Source organism: Loxodonta africana, chromosome 4 (genome assembly GCF_030014295.1).
Source record: "Loxodonta africana isolate mLoxAfr1 chromosome 4, mLoxAfr1.hap2, whole genome shotgun sequence".
Classification (NCBI taxonomy): Eukaryota; Metazoa; Chordata; class Mammalia; order Proboscidea; family Elephantidae; genus Loxodonta; species Loxodonta africana.
In genome coordinates this window covers 59,796,747-59,815,700 of record NC_087345.1, presented here as the reverse complement: position 1 = coordinate 59,815,700, position 18,954 = coordinate 59,796,747, and the positions used below count along the sequence as shown (strand labels likewise).

Here is an 18,954-nt window from a genome sequence, read left to right as displayed (position 1 = left end):
AGATTAGAGATACCCTGAGAGTATGGCCGCTGGACAGCCTTTCAGCTCAGTAATGAAGTCACTCCTGAGGTTCACCCTTCAGCCAAAGATTGGACAGACCCATAAAACAAAACAAGACTAAAGGGGCACACTAGTCTAGGGGCAAGAACAAGTATGCAAGAGGCAACAGGAAAACTGGTAGTAGAGAACCCAAGGTTAAGAAGGGAGAGTGTTGACATGTCGTGGAGTTGTTAACCAATGTCATAAAACAATATGTATACTAACTATTTAATGGGAAACTAGTTTGTTCTATAAACCTTCATCTAAAAAAAAGTACAATAAAAATAAATAAAAAACCCTCAAAGTTTAGCAGCTTAAAACAACTATTTCGCATTGTTCACAAAGTTATGGGTCAGGAATATGGAAGGGTTCAGCTGGGTGGTTTTCACTTGGGGTCTCTTAATGCAAATGTAATAAGATGTTGACTGGAGCTGCAGTCATCTGAAGGTGCAGCTGGGCTGGATGTTCAAGAAGGCTCACTCACAAGGTAGCCGATGGATACTAGCTATCAGCTGGGAGCGCAACCAAAACTATTGCACAGAGCACCTGCATGGGGTCTCTCCAGCTTGCAAGTCCCAGGTAGTCTGACTTCTTACCTGGTGATTTAAGAGTCTCAGTGAACAAGGCAGATACCATGTCACTTTTTCTGGTCTAATCTGGTTATAGCAACTCTTGAACCATGCCCTATCACTTATAAGCAAGTTACAAGTCACCCAGATTCAAGGAGAGGGAACACAGGCCCCCCCAACTCCTCTCAATATGAAGTCAAGTTCATTATGTAAGAAGATGACTATCTTTGGAAAACACAGTCGTTAAAGGATTCAAAATCATCATCTATTTTAGCATATACATCAAAGATACTGGAAATGCTACCTAAAGTGTCTATAAAGATTAGTCTTTCATATGTATCCCCTTTCAGTTAATTTGAATAATAATACACTTTGGTGGTAATTTTTATAACCCGCCACCTTGCTACACCCTTTGAAGAAAGAGTTGGTAACCTTAATATAAGTCTTTTATTTTCCTTTATAGATTCTGATGAAGGAAGAAACTTGAAAATAACAGTAATTGGTAATAATGAGAGGTTTATAGATGAAGCAGGAATTGGTGACATGCAATTATTTCTACCTGTTAAAAAACATCTCTTTAGTTTCTTATGATTGTTTGGGGGACAATCAGGAAAAAAATTAAGAAACTTTTAATTAATTTTAGGTGAGAAAAGGAAAGAAATACGTACATACTGAGTAACATTTGCATGTTAGGTACTGTGTTAAGTACTAAATCTATCTATGTCTACATCTATATTTATAATGATATGTGTATGTATGTGGAGCCCTGGTAGCACAGTGGTTAAGAGCTCTGCTGCTAACAAAACGTCAGCAGTTCAAATCCACCAGCCATCCCTTAGAAACCCTATGGGGCAGTTCTACCTTATCCTATAAGGTGGCTATGAGTCAGAATTGACTCAACAGCAACAGGTTTTGTTTTCATTTTTTAAGTATATATATATGTATTTGAAGAAGTAGAGACACAGTGAGGTCCAAAGTCATACAGCTAAGTTGCGGCAGAGCAAAAGTTTGAAATTAGTATTCAGTAACTACAAGTCTGTGTTTTTCCACATTATTTATATTAAAAAATTTGGTATGAATACACATTTTTCTTGTTAAAGTAGTCATCTGAATACTTCCTCAAAATCACTTCTCCTTGACAATATATATTTTCTCAGAAGTTCTTCTGCAAGTAGTGTCTCTTCAACTCCTGAATAAATGTAACTTTCATAAGTGGAACATAATGATTTCCTTGAATTGCAGTCGCTGGTCACATTTTGGCTTTCTCTTCATCTGAAAATCCTAGGAAATTCAACATGCAGTTGGGAAGATAATCTTTTCATTTATGTCTAAACTCATTCAACCATGACTCACAAGTCCCACTCGTATCTCCGTTACAACTTGAACAAAGGAATACTTAAACACAATAGGGACCTTGGTTGTTTTCTCCTTGCATAAAATTTGGCAACAGGTTTTACGCAAGTCTCTCCAAATAATTTTACCTAGGATACCCAAAAACTATGCAAATCAGTTTATGTGGGTTATTAAAGAGAGAAATCTGAATATGTGGGTCCATTAATACATTGTCACAATTTATACAAAGCTCCAAAAAGCATTTGCTGTTTCAGCTCATATACAGAATACATCAATTTCAATCTAAATAGTACCTTAATAAATCTTTTGTTCCCGGCGTAATGAATTATTACTACTCCCCTGGGATGACACAGGCAGTCCTTCCATTCTCTACTGTGCCTTGTTTATGTTGTTGTGTGCCGTTGAGTCGATTCCAACTCATAATGACCCTATAGGACAGAGTAGAGTTTCTAAAGAGCAGCTGGTGGGTTCAACCTACCGACCTTTTGGTTAGCAGCCGAGTTCCTGACCTACTATGCCACCAGGGCTCCTTGCTTATGCCCCTGTTATATCAATTATGACTAGGGGTGTTTGAATTCTTATCTCTAAGTCTCTGGGCACTGTGCCAAGCCATATCGGGGTCTATGACACCTAGCACATTATCTGACAGTTGCACCTGCGAACTAACGAGAGCCAGTTTAGTTATGCCCAAGTAATATGTTCTTTTTGGTAGTACGCTATGGCTCCCAAAATCTTTGAGTTAGGTGAGAGTTAGCTACTCCCCATAATCTCATTATTGAAATAAATTTCAGAGCAAATTCTGCCATACTTAAGATATTTATTAAACATTTATTAGCAAGGAAGCATAAAAAGATTACACAACCCGTTCTACAATTTCAGTGAAATCCAACAGTTTCTTTTTTGGGGTGCACCAATCACTACTGTGCATGAAGGCTCAAGGAAGGAAGCAGCAACATTACAGGGGTGGCACCTGGTGATCTTATTGTTACAGTCAGGCAACCAGAAAACATTCTACCCATAACTGGGCCCATGACCATTTAGAGCACGAACAAAGCATGATTTCATAGATAAAACCCACTATGTTAGAAGGCTAGCTAGGCATTAGTTTTTGACTGAGTTCCAGAGAAACTGAAGTGAATGTAGTAGCCCCTCTGCATTCTTTATCAGGAAACTTAAAATCCACGGCTGTGGAGCTGATTACAACTAACAAGTGACCCTATGAGACTGCTGGGTGGAAGAAAGATGTGCCAGTCTGCTTCTGTAAAGATTAACACCCATTGTTGTAGAGTTGATTCTAACTCACAGCAACCCTGTAGGACAGAGTAGTACTGCCCCATAGGGTCTCCAAGGAGCAGCTGGTAGATTCCAACTGCCGACCTTTTGGTTAGTAGCTGAGCTCTTAACCACTGTGCCACCAGAGCGCCCCATAAAGATTACAGCCTTGGAAACCTTATTGGGCAGTTCTACTCTGTCCTATAGGGTCACCATGAATCAGAATCAATTCGATGGCAACAGGTTTTGGTTTTAATCTCTACAAAAGTAGACTGCCACATCTTTCTACAGCAGAGTGGCTGGTGGGTTCCAACAGCTAACCTTTTGGTTAACAACTGAGTACTTAACCATTGTGCCACCAGGGCTCCTTATTAGGAAACTTACTCCCTTTAAAACTGAAGTTTGCACTAAATTGCACATTCATACTATTTACACTGTTTATGCTAAAGTGTTTTAAGGTCAAATACAAGCACCATAATAAACCTGTTGCCACTGAGTCGATTCCAACTCATAGCAACGCTATAGGACACAGTACAACTGCCCCATAGGGTTTCCAAGGAACAGCCGGTGGATTTGAAGTGCTGACCTTCTGGTTAGTAGCCAAACGCTTAACCACTGTGGCACCAGGGTACCAAGCACCATAATAGTTAACTACTGTTAATAAATCACACATTTACTCAGCCCACAAATACTTATTGAATAGCTATCCCTATTCAGACACTGGGCTAGATACCAGGGTTGTAAAGTTAAATAAGACATGGTTCCTACCCAATAAGATATGGAACTTACAATCTAATGGGAGGAACATAAGCAGAGTAATGATTACAGTAAAAAATGACAAGTGCTAAGGGAGAATGAAAAAAAAAAACAAGGACACAGGGAAAAATTAGTTCAAAGGACTAATCTAATGGAACACAACTACCGCACCCTCCACCAGACTGAGTCCAGCACAACTAGATGATGCCCGGCTACCACCACTGACTACTCTTGCAGGAATCATAATAGAAGGTCCCAGACAGAGCTGGAGAAAAATGTAGAACAAAATTCAAACTCACAAAAGAAGACCAGACTTACTGCTCTGACAAAGACTAAAGAAACCCTGGGAGTATGGCCCCTGGACACCCTTTTAACTCAGTAATGAAGTCACTCCTGTGTCACCCGTCAGATAAAGATCAGACAGGCCCATAAAAGAAACAAAAATACATGTAGCTCAACAATGCATACAAGACTAAATGGGCACACCAGCCCAGGGGCAAGAATCTGAAGGCAGGAATGGATAGGAAAGCTAGACTAGTGGAAATGGGTACCCAAGGTCAAGAAGGGGAGAGATGACATGCCGCAGGGTTGGCAACCAATGTCACAAAACAATATGTGTATTAATTGTTTGATGAGAAACTAATTTTCTCTGTAAACCTTTACCTAAAACACACACACACACACACACAAAGATAAATGCTGGATTATGGTCACACCGGGATGGCAAAGGGATCCTAAGGAAGAACAACTACACCACATTCAAAAGTTTGTCTGATTTAACCATTTTAAAAGAGATGATTCAAAGATCTAGAGGAGTAAAAAATACACTTCATTATAAAATACAAATAACAACATTATAACACATAATTTAATATTTTCAAATTACTAATGAGGTGTTTTAGAATCTTGAAAATCATTAAGAATAAGATTTCAAAAGTCAATTATGCTGTCGATGTTTGAGATGCTCTCCTATTAAACTAAATACTAAATAATAGATTTTACTGTACCAAAGTCAAAGAAGAATGCAAACAGTATAGGTCAACTCAAAAGCAAAAAGATTTATTGTGTTACCAATTCTATTTTAATAAAGAACAGCAAAAAACATATTATGAGTATGCATATTCTACCTCTACATGAAAACAGCAGTATTGGATAATAAAAGTTACATCTTATTAATAAACATCTTTAAAAACTGACATATGGATATTTATAATAAGAGTGGAAATTTATATTAAGAGGATACTACTACATTAACATGTTAAATTCCACAAGTACCCTCCTCCACCTTTCTTTTCCAATATAACAGCCTTTACATTTTTCTGATTATAATCACAGGAAATTATGACATACCCATATTGAGAAGAGATTTTTTAATACGAACTAAAAAAACTCAATGGCAAATACTATATGCATATTGGGCAGCCATGGTATTAGTCATTTTAACACAAAAACAATTTGCAGGGTTTAAGATGTCTATGGTTTCACGGTTAGAAGAAATTTTCTTTCCAAAAAGAAAATGTGACTCAAAAATAGTTTGAGAGACATATTTCTGCCAAGATATCTTCTAGCATATTACTTTAATTTTAATAACCTAATTGGAAAATAAAAAGCCAAGATCTAAAGAATTAAGCCAGTGAAAACAGAAATAAAAGGCTTGTACACATTTCTTTTCTGATATTATAGTAGAGAGTTTTAGTACCTCCTCAAATCTTAAAAAGTATTACCTTCAACTTATTGGGTTTACACATATCATTAAAATGCTGACCAGCCATCTTCTGATAATGCTGCCAAAGATACAGATGGATAAAGCAATATGCCTTAAGTCATGCTATACAAAGTATATATTTCTATTTTTTAACCACTTCTTAGTTTGTTTGACACTTTGTTTTCTAACTTGCGTTAACATATGAAATTTAAAATCATGAACTTGGAAACAACCCTATAAAGTTCTTCTATCCCTCTGAATCCCCAGGGAGAAGTGAAAATATAAAAGAATTTAGAAAAAAGATTACAATATATCCAACCATTAAATATTCAGAAAATACTGTTTTATTTACATTTTTATTAAGAATTATTCAATTATCCCTTAGATTCATTATGTGATAACGCACATATTAGAGCTCTTTATTTAATAACGTAAGAGACCATCCCCCTCCCATTTTCATTGTTTCTAGCTAACTGTAGATTCTATGCAGGTAATAATAAAAGAAAGACTAGAATTTGTCACTAGAATAACTGCATTGCGCTGTATAAAATAAACAATAGCACATACTTTGCAATTACAAGATAAATCAGTGTTTAAATAAGGATTTTGGGGATAAGCCTCCATCACGCTAAACATCAATGTTACAGAAAACATCTATAATCACACTGCAAGGGAAATTTCCCTTAAACATCCTTTAATTCCTTTAACATTTTCATATCTTTAAAACAAGTTGTTTAAAACAAGTTTAATTCCTTTACCATTTTCATCTTTAAAACATATTTCAGTTTCATTCGCTTTGGAGCCAATTCCAATTTATCAGACTGAGACTGTTGCAATTATATCTTAGAGAAAATGTTTAAAAAAAAAAAAACAAGTATGAAGACAGGAAACCTGGTTATTATATAGAGGCAACCCTAATACAGATCTAACTTTCCTATGGAGCTTAATTATTTTAAATAGGCTCTAAAGTAGATTCAAGATAAATCAAAAGAACATATCTTTAAAAACATATAGACAGGCACGTGTACACACACACACACACACACACGTACCACTGCCTCTGTCTTTCTAAACATTTCTCTTTCTAGACACAACTTTTTTGAGAAAAACCAGAGTAAAGAGAGTCCTAGAAAAATACATTCAGTGTTCGGCCACACTTTACATTCATCTCGCCTATAAAATGTCTAGTGCTGATGACATACATATTTTTAAAAACTAAATTCCCCATGGAGTACGTACGATATTAACAAAATCTTCATCATCTACTATCCCTACACTTAGGCCCTCATAGTAATCTTCAAATTCACAGTATGACACTTCATCGGACTTGCTGCGGGCATCTTTTAATGTTTCTAGAAAAGATGATTTGATTTCTTCCTCTGTGGAATGACCTGTAAAATAGTACTGGCTGTGAAACAATCGCCTTAAAATTTCAGTAAAATGACTGATGATGGTAAAGTAATATTTAATCAGCTCACGAAATCTTCTCAACAACTTGAAATCTTATGTCAAACTGCCCTCCAATTTATTTAAACATTTTCTTGTGTGAAAGACAATTTCATGGTGGATAACTTTGAAACACTTTTGGAAGTATCACTTAACCATCTGGTAGGGTCTATTCTTCATGTGTATGCAAAACAGTAGTCACCATTTTAGGTATTCTTACATTTCTCAGTATTTTAGAGGATTGAGCTTTATTCTCATTGGAATTTTGGAAAGAAGAAAACAAGTCAGAAAAATTGCAGGCACTAGTTGTTTTATTAATCAGTTGCTTATTACTGCACCCAGAAAATATTAGAGCAAACGCACGATTCGGGGCCAATGAACATCTTAGTTGGAACTACTTTAACTTCATTAAATCATCCCATTTTAATCTGTGACACTAAGTAGACTATCTCCACTGGGTTCAATGAAATATGATTGACTTTTATCCTATAGGAAGATGTTATTGAGAACCACATAGGTAAAAGGATAGCAAGTCTTTAGTTTGTTATTTAAAGAGAGAACATAAATCCATCTTTTTCTTAAATTTGTTTGATTTTTTAAATTTTTTTAGAAAAAGAGCAATAAATTATTTAAATAATGACCTCTGATTACATTGTGGCCATTTAAGAGAGGGAGAGATCTTAGTGTAATCACCATTTCTGTAGGGAGCCTTCACTGACCACCCCAAATCTTGGTACTCTACCACAGAACTTTTCTCACTAATTTGTCCACCACCCCCAAAGAGGGGAGGCTGCCCTTTGGTCAGTACTGCTCCACCCCAGGATGCTGGCATTGAACGTAAATGAAAAAAGACACTCATCATTTTTCTTTTAATTAAAAAAAAAAGGAATTAAAGATGAAAGGAAGATACAGAAGATGGTCAGATAATAAAAAGAGTAAAAGGAGGCCCATATGCAAAGGCAGAAAAAGGGTCAGAAGATAATAATAATCTTTCAAAGAACAATATCCCAATCTCTGTGACTCTCTAAAATCTTTTACAGTCATGTTTCATTTTAAAATGGCAAGTTTCAATGGGAATACCACCCTGTTTATCTAAAAGGCTGGACAAAAATAGGGTACGAGTTGAATCTGTTTCACAAACCAGAAATTCTCCAGTAGACTTAGATAATAATGCTTTTTGAATGCCTTTCAAACTGAAGGAATAAAATCTGCTTTGGATATTAAGAAGTTTGCTGTCTTTTATAAATATATGTGAGAGATAAAGAAGAAGCACATTGTTCTGTTAAAAAAGACATATTGAATAAACAAGGACTGAATAAGTATGATATTTAGAGGTAATATGTAAAACAAAATGAATTTGTGATTGATACATTAGCCAAGGCTAAAATTAATCAAGATCTACTCTATGCAAAAACATCTAAATTTTGGTAAGAAAGATTTCTTTCTCTGTTTATCATTTATACTTTTGAGCACATGAGTTTTAACAGTTTTTTTTTCCTAAGGAAAACATTTTTTATTTAAATATATGTTTCAAGTAGTCAAGAATTTTATACTGCCTTTTTGTCCTCAACCCCAAAACATCTGCTTTCCATCACTTGTAACTAAGCTCTGTTTTGTTCTTTAAAAAAAAAAAAAATCCGTTGCCGTTAAGTCGATTCCAACTCATAGCAACCCTATAGGACAGAGTAGAACTGCCCCCACAGAGCTTCCAAGGAGCGCCTGGTGGATTCGAACCACCAACCTTTTGGTTAGCAGCCATAGTTTTAACCACTACATCACCAGGTTTTCCCTCCTTCTTTCAGAGACCAGAAAATATATTTTTTTTTACCAGAAAATATGTTAATGAACAAACACTGATTTTCTAATACCATCACACAGAATCACCTTTGGGGAATCCCATTTCTGTTAAACCCTAACATATTTTTTTCTGTCCATGCCTAAAGAAAGATACTCCCTCAGCCCACCTTAAATCCTCCAGTATTAATAACTTACAAGCAGGTACAGTAAAACTAACTCAGAGGACGTGCATGTGTAACTGCCCATTCTCTAGAACTAGTCTGTTCTGTTCTTTCTAACTCAAATACTTCACCATTTTCTCAGTACGAAATAAAGTTTCTATCTTGATTATAAGCATAAAAGAAAATAAATAAATATAAAAAAAAAAAAGCCTAAGAATTTTCAAATCAGAAAGGGAAAGTAACTGTCAAGTTTCTAGTTTAAGATTTTTGTTTATTTCCCCCATTAATGGTCCCAAGTCCACACTATACATTAATATAATTTAAAGATACTGCTTTTTTTAAACTAATATTTTAGAAGTAATTGCATTTTGACTCATAATAATTACCTGAAATTACTTGAGGGTGCTTCTTTGCACAGTAACATTTTCTTATATCTATAATAGGCACACTGCCAGTTTTGTTGAAATCCAGTTTCATAAATGCCTAAATAAAGAAATGTTATTTTTTTCTATGAAATCATTAGACATGAGAACTTAATTTTCTATTTTCAGTAGGTTATTTCGGAGTTCTGAACAAGACAATTTAAAAGTACTTAACTGATACATAAGGAAAGCATCACGAATACAAGGAAACAGATACTGGAGGTAGGTATTAGGAATATGGCACTTAAGTATCAGTTCTACCACTTTCTAGCATCCTGACTTTGGGATAGTAACCTAAGCTCTGTTGCCCTGGCTTCCCTTCTGTATAAACTGAAGAGCTGGGGTACCTGACCTCTTAGGTAACTTCCAGCTCTAGGATTCGTTTGATGCTGGTACATAGCCAAGACAAAAGTTCCAGGATTAAAAGTGAACATGCAAAATATTCCATCACGAAAATCAACAAGAAAGTAGAATACCTTATAAATAAGTTTTGTTCCTTTACTTCTTGAAATCTAATACTGCCTTTTGTAATGCTAGCTGTTTTATTGCTCTTCTAATTCAATGCATAAGTAACATGAATTATTTTATTGGGAAGAGGGGTAGGTACATAGAAACACACAACCTACCCAAAGCCACGTTTACAGAAGAGTCAAAACACTAGAATCAAGTTTGTTTAATCACAGTATTATATTCATGGAAATACGGTACCTTATGACTCTTCCTTTGTCCTCTACTCTGAGTACCAAGAGTTACGAAAGAGACACATTCAGTTTCCACTCCTGTCTATAGCACGTAGGGGGGCAAGCCACAGATACTGTCTTAGTTTTCTAGGGCTGCCATAGGAAAATACCTCAAAATGGGTGGCTTTAAAGAACAGAAATTTATTTTCTCACAGTTCTGGAGGCTGGAAGTCTGGATCAGGAGACCAACTGTGTTGACTGCATCTAAGGGTTCTAAGAAAGGAATGGTTCCATCCCTGTCTCCTATCTTCCAGTGTCCTGCACCCTTGGTGCTCCTTTGCTGATTATGGATGCATCTGACTGTCATCACATGGCATCTCCTCATTTGTGGCTCTCTCTTAACGTGTCTGTCCCCCCCTTTTATAAGAATCACTCAGAAGGAATTAGGACCAGGGCCCACCCTATTCCAGTATGATTTAATGGATAATATCTTCAAAGAAAAACCCTATTTCTCCAAACAAGATTACATTCACAGGTACAAGGGTTATGATGTCTACGTATCTTTTTTGGAGGGGGGACACATTTCAACCCATAACACTCTGTCCTCTGGTCCCCAAAAATGCATGCCCTTCCCATGTACGAAATACATTCACCCCATTCCAGCATCCCCCAAAATCTTAACCCATTCCAGCATCCACTCTCAGTCCAAAATCTCAACTTTGGAATCATCTAAATCAGGTATAGGCAAGACTCTGGGTATGGTACATCCTGGGCCAAAATTCCTCTCCATCTGTGGGCCTCTGAAATCTAGGATATAAGTTTTCTGCTTCCAAATCCAAATTTATGGAACAGGGCTACAGAGGACATTCCCACTCCAAAAAGGAAAACTGGAGGGAAAGACGAGATCATGGGTAACAAGCAAGTCCAAAACCCAGCAAGGCAAACTGTATTACATCTTAAGTCTTGAAAATAATCCTCTGTTCTCTGGGACCAGCTGGGCAATGGCCCTACACTCTGGGCAGTGGAAAGAGAGACTCATACACAGGGAGAAGATGCCATGTGAAGGCGCCATCTACGAGCAACAAAGGAACACCAAGGATTGCTTGCAACCACTAGGATTTCCTCTCTCAGAACCGTCAGAAGGAATCAACACTGATTTGGACTTCTAGTTTCCAGAATGATGAGAAAATAAACTGCAGTTCTTTAAAGCCACCCGCGTTGTGGTATTTTGTAATAGCAGTCGTAAGAAACTAGATACTCAAACCTATCACCAGCAGATGTGAGGTAAAAATAAATGCAAATTTATAAATATTATGTGATGAATTTGTTTACTTTAAGGTTTTTATTGTATTTTCTTGGCCAGTAAAGATAGGGATTTTGATTTTTCTACTTGAAATTTATACCTGATATAATTGTTTATACCATTCTATAAAATTAGCTTTGTTTTAGATACACATATATTTTGTATTAAGTACATATACAAAAGAAAAAGATAAATTTTGAAAACTATACTGCTCAAAAATTTGCTCTTAAAATGGCTACCAAGAGCCCAAGTAATACACAGTTTCCCTTAAAAATAAGGTATCCTATTTTAATTCCAATTTAATGTGGTCATTTTAATCTCCATTTTAACATGGAGCATGCATATTATGAAAATCAAAGCAACATTTTTTAATCATCATTCTAAAATTAAGGAGTCCTGGTGGTGCAATGATTAAGTCCTTGGCTGCTAACCAAAAGGTTGGTGGTTTGAACTCACCCAGCGGCTCCAGGAGAAAAAGGCCTGGTGATTTACTGCTGTAAAGATTACAGCCTGGAAAACCCTATGGAGCAGTTCTACTCTGTCACATGGGGTCACTGTGAGTTGAAACTGACTCAATGGCAACTAACAATGGTCCTAAAATTACATGTATTGAGCACTGACACTGGGACTGCCACAATGCTAAGAATTTTACATATATCATCTCATTCAATCCTCACACCAACTCTATAAGATAGGAAACTAAGGCCTGGGATATTTAATAATGCATAGAGTCATACAGCTACTAATTTTTGGAGCTAATAATTTGTGAACCGAAGTTTAATTTAGATTTTTTTAAATATTTTCCTAAAGCATAAGTTATTTTATTACTTATATGTTAGCATGTATATGAGTATATTTGTGTCAACTAAACCAAGCATATAGTACAGGTAGAAAGATTTAAACATTTTAAACGGTAATTCATTAGAGTTTTGAAATAATGAATCTAACAGTCTATTAAAAGTAACAATTAAAAAGACTACTTAACAAAGTTACCTTTCGCACAAAGGACTTCCTATATTCATTCATTTCACCAATAATGGCACGTTTGAATTCTCCATAGTCAACCTTGTCACTGCCACCGTCATTCAGAATTAGCCATGAGGACTCAAAATCCTAGAAATAATTACACAGAGATCACTGCTATACCTTTAAGTTATGTATGGTAACACCAAAAATCATCATAGAAGTATGTTGTTACATCTTTTGTAGCCCTAGACAAGGTAACAAAGTAGCTCACTTAAGAAGAAAATTCCAAGAGGTCACATATATATCTAATCGTATTACTATAAGGAACTCATGGTAAACAGTTCTGGAAAGTTAAGAGCCATTTAGTATCTGACAGACACTGGAGGGACCCCAGAGACTCTGGACCCCAGACACTCTGCTAACTCAGAATTGAAACTACTCCCGAGCCCCACTTTTCAGACAAAGATTAGACAAGCCTATAAGACAAAAAACAACACACGTGAGGAACATGCTTCTTAGTTCAATCAAATATGCAAGACCAAATGGGCAACTCTTATCAAAACCAAGAAGAGAAGGCAGGAAGGGACAGGAACTGGATGAACGGACACAGAGAAGCTGGGTGGAAAGGGGGGAGCATGCTGTCACAGTCCGGGGATTGCAACCAATGTCACAAAACAGTACGTGTAGAAATTTTCGAATGAGGAATTAACTTGAGCTGTAAACTTTCACCTAAAGCACAATAAAACTTTAAAAAAAAATGAACCATTTAGGAGTAAGTCATAAATTTATCTTAAGTTCAATTCCTTTTCTACACAAAAAGTATGCTTTACTACTTACTTTGTATTGAACATTCAATTTTTTCTTAATTATGTCTGACAATTCAAAAGTAATTTTAAGTTCCTGAATGCCCCCAAATAGCATCATAACCACTAATTTTATTTCTGCTAGTCTTTGTGCATGGAAGATTTGAATGACTCTAATAATATTCCATAATTCACACTGCAAGATGTTATGTGGAGTAAATTCCTTATGCCAATTTGTTCACTTTACCACTGTCATTAACCTTTTTGGCAAATGCACTTTTTAACAGAATGTTCCATTCACACAGCTCCTGACAATAAAGAAATTCTAATTTTATCTCAATTACTAATTATCTGTGTGACCGTGGGCAGAGGCACCAAGACTTTCTACTTTTCTGTTGTTTTGTTGTTGTTGTAGTAGTAGTTTTTGGGTCTTTTTCCTGTGAAACGAAGAGGTCAAACTAGAGGATCCCTAGTGGTTGTCACTATGTGGGCAACAAGATTCAACATTATGGAAAACACAAAAGACAGGAAAATCACAACAATGACAGGCAACACCATATTGGCATAAAATTTTACAGTTCATGAGGCATGTCTCCAATAATTTTTCTCATTTGAGCCTCAAACCAGTTCTCTAATTGTAGGTATTTCCGGTTTGTGCAGGCCAAAAGAAAAAAAACCAAACCTGTTGCCGTCGGGTCAGTTGACTCATACAGAGCCTATCAATCAGAAAAGTTCAGAGATCTGTCCAAGATAACCTAGTTTTAAGTAGTAAATCCAGAATGTGAATGTGTATCTATCAACTTCAAGTTCCAGTATTTCTTCTACAAAATACATTGCATCTTATGACAATATCATTTGAAGAAAAAGAGAGCAATGCAAGGGAATCCCTTATCTGAAACCCTTGAGGCAGATGTGTTTCAAATTCATATACTTGGAGAATAAAATCCAAATTTAGCATGACATACAAATCTTTAATGTAAAGGACCCTACTGGCCCTTCCAGGGTTATTTCTCTTTCTTTCCTCCTTCCCTCCTTTCCTTTCTTTCTTCTTTCCTTCCTTCTATTCATCCATCCATCCATCCATTCAAATTAATCCACAGACTATCTGTTTAGCAATAGCTGTATGCCAGGCTCTGTTCGAGATGCTGGAGATAGAGCAGGGAACCAGAAGTGCAAGGTTCCTGTTCTAATGAGACTTACAGTCCAGGTGCAGGCAGAGCCAGACAATATCTGCAGAAGTGGTATGAAGAAAATAGAGGATCAGGGGCCAGGTGCGGGTGCTCCTCTAGACAGGAGTATCAGGGTCACTTTCCCAGTGGAGAAAGATGTGGCCTGAATCATGAGAAAATCAAGCCATGCAAAAATCTAGTGAAAGACTACTCATAGGAGTACAGTATACATGAGGTATACATGAAGGCTCAGTCATGGAAAAATGAACATCTGCAGTTCCTGGAACAGACCACATGCTCTCTCCTCTCCATACCTTCACATGTGCTTCTCCTGCTGAAATATCTATGTTCCTCTTCTCTGGTTAATTCCTGCTCATCCTTCAAAACTCAGCTTGGATGTAGCCTCCTCCAGGAATCCTTCCATGATCTTCCCTCCCCTTCATCCATCACCTGGTTCAGAACTAGGTATTTCTCCCATGTGTTCCCAAAGCACCCTTTATTTAACACATGTCATATTTTTATAATCATGTATATATCTCTCCTTGGATTATAATGAGCTTGAGAGTACAGGGTATGTCTTCTCAGCGCTTAGCACAATACCTGGTTAGCAGAATCTTAATAAATGTTTGATGGTGGAATGAATGTTGAAATTTTAAACATTAACCGAACTTGTTGCCTGGTGACTTAACACTGAAAACAGAGAATAAAGAAGAAGGCAACAACAAAGGAACTACTAAAATTTCAGCAGAAAAGTGAATAATGCCACCTAAGAATAATGCATTATTCACTGCAGAGAATTAACTGTGGTACATACCTTTTCAGACACTTCTAAGTGAAATAGTTTTAGAGCTTGCTTAAAATCTGCCTTATCTAAATGTCCATTTCCTTCTTTATCCAATTGTCGAAAGTATTTTCCCAGTCCAGTCAAAATACGAACACCTCTTTTATGCAGTTTTACTTTTAGTGCATCTGTGTAGCAAGAAGAGACATGGGAACGACATCTTTCTTGTACAAATGCATCAAAACTGCAGTTGTCCTTCTTGTAAGAAAATGAAAGTCAATATAACTGAAAAAAGTAAAATACAACCAAGTCACGTGTCTGGCTGATGACAGAGCCTGGAAAACAGAATGCCTTTATTACAGAGAATTGTATATAAAATCACATGTAAATATACCAGGAGTATAGCACCACTGTGTGGTGAAAGTGTTATATTTTAAATCTAGGAAAATAATATGTTTCACTTTATTGGCATGCGAATAACTGATGTATTACAAATAAAATCTTTTTTTTTTATTTTCAAGGCTTCCCTTTCATCTAACAATCTTTAATCTTAATCTCTTTCCTCATTCTTTGTTGTTACCAACTAAACTACACAAATGATGCAAAGCGAGTCGCTCAAAAAATCATCAGCCCAAGTTTTACAAAATATTGAAATCTTCAAATTGTAGCTTATATATCATCAAGGCTTTGGAGTGTTCATCTACACTTACACATTTAAAGTCACCCTTTAAGGGATTATTTTCTCAGGCCCCTAGCATTCTGTTTGTATCTCAATGACTTTACTGAATGCAGTTTGTACCATCTTGACTTCTGAAAATACAGGTAACTTCATTAAAGCAGTTATTAAATATAATACAATTATATTTAATTAGAGGAAAGAAGAAGGAGGCATGGTGGCACAGTGGCTAAGTGCTTGGCTGTTAACCAAAAGGTCAGGGGTTCCAACTCACCAACCCCTCCGCAGGAGAAAGATGTGGCAGGCTGCTTCTCTAAAAATTGAGTCTTGGAAACCCTATGGGGCAGTTCTACGCTGTCCTACAGGGTCGCTACGAGTCAGAATAGACTTGACAGCAATGGGTTTTTGGTTTAGAGGAAAGAACAAAAATAAACAATGTCACTGATACAATAAGATCCCTAAGTGTCACCTATTGCACTGACCATGATAGAGAAAACTATTCACTAACAACAGCATCAAGATATTTTGGGGTTCAGGTTCTTGTCCCAGACAACATTCAAATCTGTTTCTAGTCTTCTTACTGTGACTCCCTTATCATCCTTAGGAGATAAATCAGGATTTATCAAAATTTCTAAATTATATGTTGATTTCTGTGATTAGTTCTGTGTTCAGCGCCTTTCTCCCTTCTAGACTTCAAGATCCAAAAGAGAAATTGCCTATTTTGAAGCCACTGTAACGTAGTTACATGCTTGGACTTTAGAAACAGACTGGCTGGGTTTTATTTTTAGCTGTAACACTAAGTACATGACCTTGGGCAAGGTATTTAACCTTTTAAAGTTTCAATATTTTCATCTGTAAAGTAAGAAATAATTATACAACATTATCCTAATACACATTAAGTAGTTGGAACTGGGCCTGGTCTATAGCAGATGCACAAAAAATGTTGATTATCATTACACTAATGCTCACTACTGAATCCTCAGGGTCTAACAATGCTGAGCACATAAACTAGGTATAAAATTAGTAAACTGTTATTATCAGCTAACGTGTATGTTCAGTATGTTCAGAGATAATCATGTTCCAGGAAGTAAGTGAAAACACTCAATAAAACATGAATGAATCCTGGAATATTTTCATATAATAGAGCATCTAACGGATATTCAAAGATCGAGAGCGTTATTTTCATTTGTTTTATCTTCTTTGCAGGTATTCAGTAGAATAATTAAAGTGAATATCCCATAAAACTATTGCAGTCAAGTCGATTCTGACTCATAGCGACCCTTCAGGACCCTTCAGGACAGAGCAGAACTGCCCCATTGGGTTTCCAAGGAGCAGCTGGTGGATTCCAACTGCTGACCTTTCGGTTTGCAGCCAAGCTCTTAACTACTGTGCCATCAGGGCTCCAGAAAGTGAATATATATATATTATTATAGCACATATAATATAGGTTATATATAATATGCAACTACTCAGTTATCAAGGAGATGCCTTCAGAATGACAGCAGTATGACTGGGTTAAAATTCTGTCCCCAGATTATAATGAAAACCAATAGTTTTTTTGTTTGTTTTTGTTTTTAAGAAGGAGGGGTTCAATATAGGCAGCAATGCTTTACACTCAGCAGAAATACCTTAACTTCATGAAATGTTTCTGATGTCCCAAAGCCTACGTATATTTCATTCATTCCCCACAAAAACCTTTGAAACTTAATAGAATAGGTACTGTTATCCCGATTTTAGAGATAAAGAGATACAAGATACTTACACAAGGACATATGTCTATTACGGAGCCCTAGGAGAGAGCTAACCAAAAGGTCAACAGTTTGAATCCACCAGCTGCTCCCTGGAAATCCTATGGAGTACTTCTACTCTGTCCTATAGGATCGCTATGAGTTGGAATCCACTCAACGGCAACGGGTTTGGGCCTTTTTTTTTTTTGGTTATATATCTGTTAATCACCAGCATCAGAACATGAATCTGGTTCCCATTCCAGCATTTTTTCTTCTGCATTAGGCCACCACAAATCTCTTTAGGATATTACCTAATAATACATTAGACTAGTCTTATATTACAAAAAATCATTTTTACTTTTTATCCAATTAATGTGCAAAACCCATATTTTCTAGTAATTTCTGTAATTCTTAAAGTCATAATTCACATAATACTAGTTATTCAGTCAGACAGGATTGTTAAAGTAGGAAAAAATTTTTCAAAATTTTAAGGTATGTATTCTTCTCTTAAAAAAAAGGTAAGAAAACAGGAAAAATAAATCAAGTGCCATAAAACTGAGAAATATCTGGAAATGCTGCTTTACCACTTACAAATGAAACGTTTGAAAATTAAAGCTACTTGAGAATATAGTAATAATTCATACCTTGAATGGCCTTGAAGACCAGCCTATCATTGGCTTCTTGACTAGTTACATCATCTCCATGTTCCTCAGAAGCAGTTCTGCAATTGATATATTCACAGTGATAAAAATATATTCTGTTTTGCAATCAAGGGTACAGGAACTCTAAGTTCTTCCTGCAACACACTCAAAGAAATCTCTAACAGTTGGAAGAGATACTTAGTGGTTAATCAAGTCCCACCTCTGCCCGCTTCTTTAAAACCCATTAAAAAACCCATTGTCATCGAGCCGATTCTGATTTGTAGCAATCCTATACAGAGTACAACTGCCCCATCGAGTTTTCAAGGAGGGCCTGATGGATTTGAACTGCCCACCTTTTGTTAGCAGCTGAACTCTTAACCACTATGCCAGTAACCACCATAACAACCCATTTCTGTCGAGTCGATTCAATTCTGACTCACAGCAACCCTATAGGTCAGAGTAGAACTGCCCCAGAGAGTTTCCAAGGCGTGCCTGGTGGATTCGAACCACTGACCTTTTGGTTAGCAGCCGGACCATTAACCACTACACCACTAGATCTTCCAATAGGCTCCTTAAATATGCTACAAGAGCTGAAGTCCTTAAAATCTTCTAAAAACTACGTTTAAACATATACATGTCTTGGGAAACCCTGGTGGCATACTGATTAAGCTCTCGGCTGCTAACTGAA

At 36.4% G+C, this 18,954-nt stretch overlaps 1 protein-coding gene across 3 annotated transcripts in view; it reads right to left on the bottom strand.

Moving 5' to 3' along the window:
* Nucleotides 1–5,364: 5,364 nt before the first annotated feature.
* Nucleotides 5,365–18,954, bottom strand: part of CAPS2 (calcyphosine 2) — a 47,023-nt gene continuing 33,433 nt past the window's right edge. For 2 of the 3 annotated variants that reach the window (XM_064283807.1, XM_023559055.2), the window contains exons 12-16: nucleotides 18,270–18,346; nucleotides 15,256–15,410; nucleotides 12,497–12,616; nucleotides 9,485–9,581; nucleotides 5,365–7,085 (exon numbers count right to left, since the gene is read on the bottom strand). In XM_064283807.1, coding sequence (XP_064139877.1) covers nucleotides 6,910–7,085; nucleotides 9,485–9,581; nucleotides 12,497–12,616; nucleotides 15,256–15,410; nucleotides 18,270–18,346 — 625 coding nt within the window. In that variant the 3' untranslated portion in view covers nucleotides 5,365–6,909. Of the gene's footprint in view, nucleotides 7,086–9,484; nucleotides 9,582–12,176; nucleotides 12,617–15,255; nucleotides 15,411–18,269; nucleotides 18,347–18,954 lie in introns of those variants that run through there. The other variant, XM_064283808.1, reaches the window with a different exon arrangement.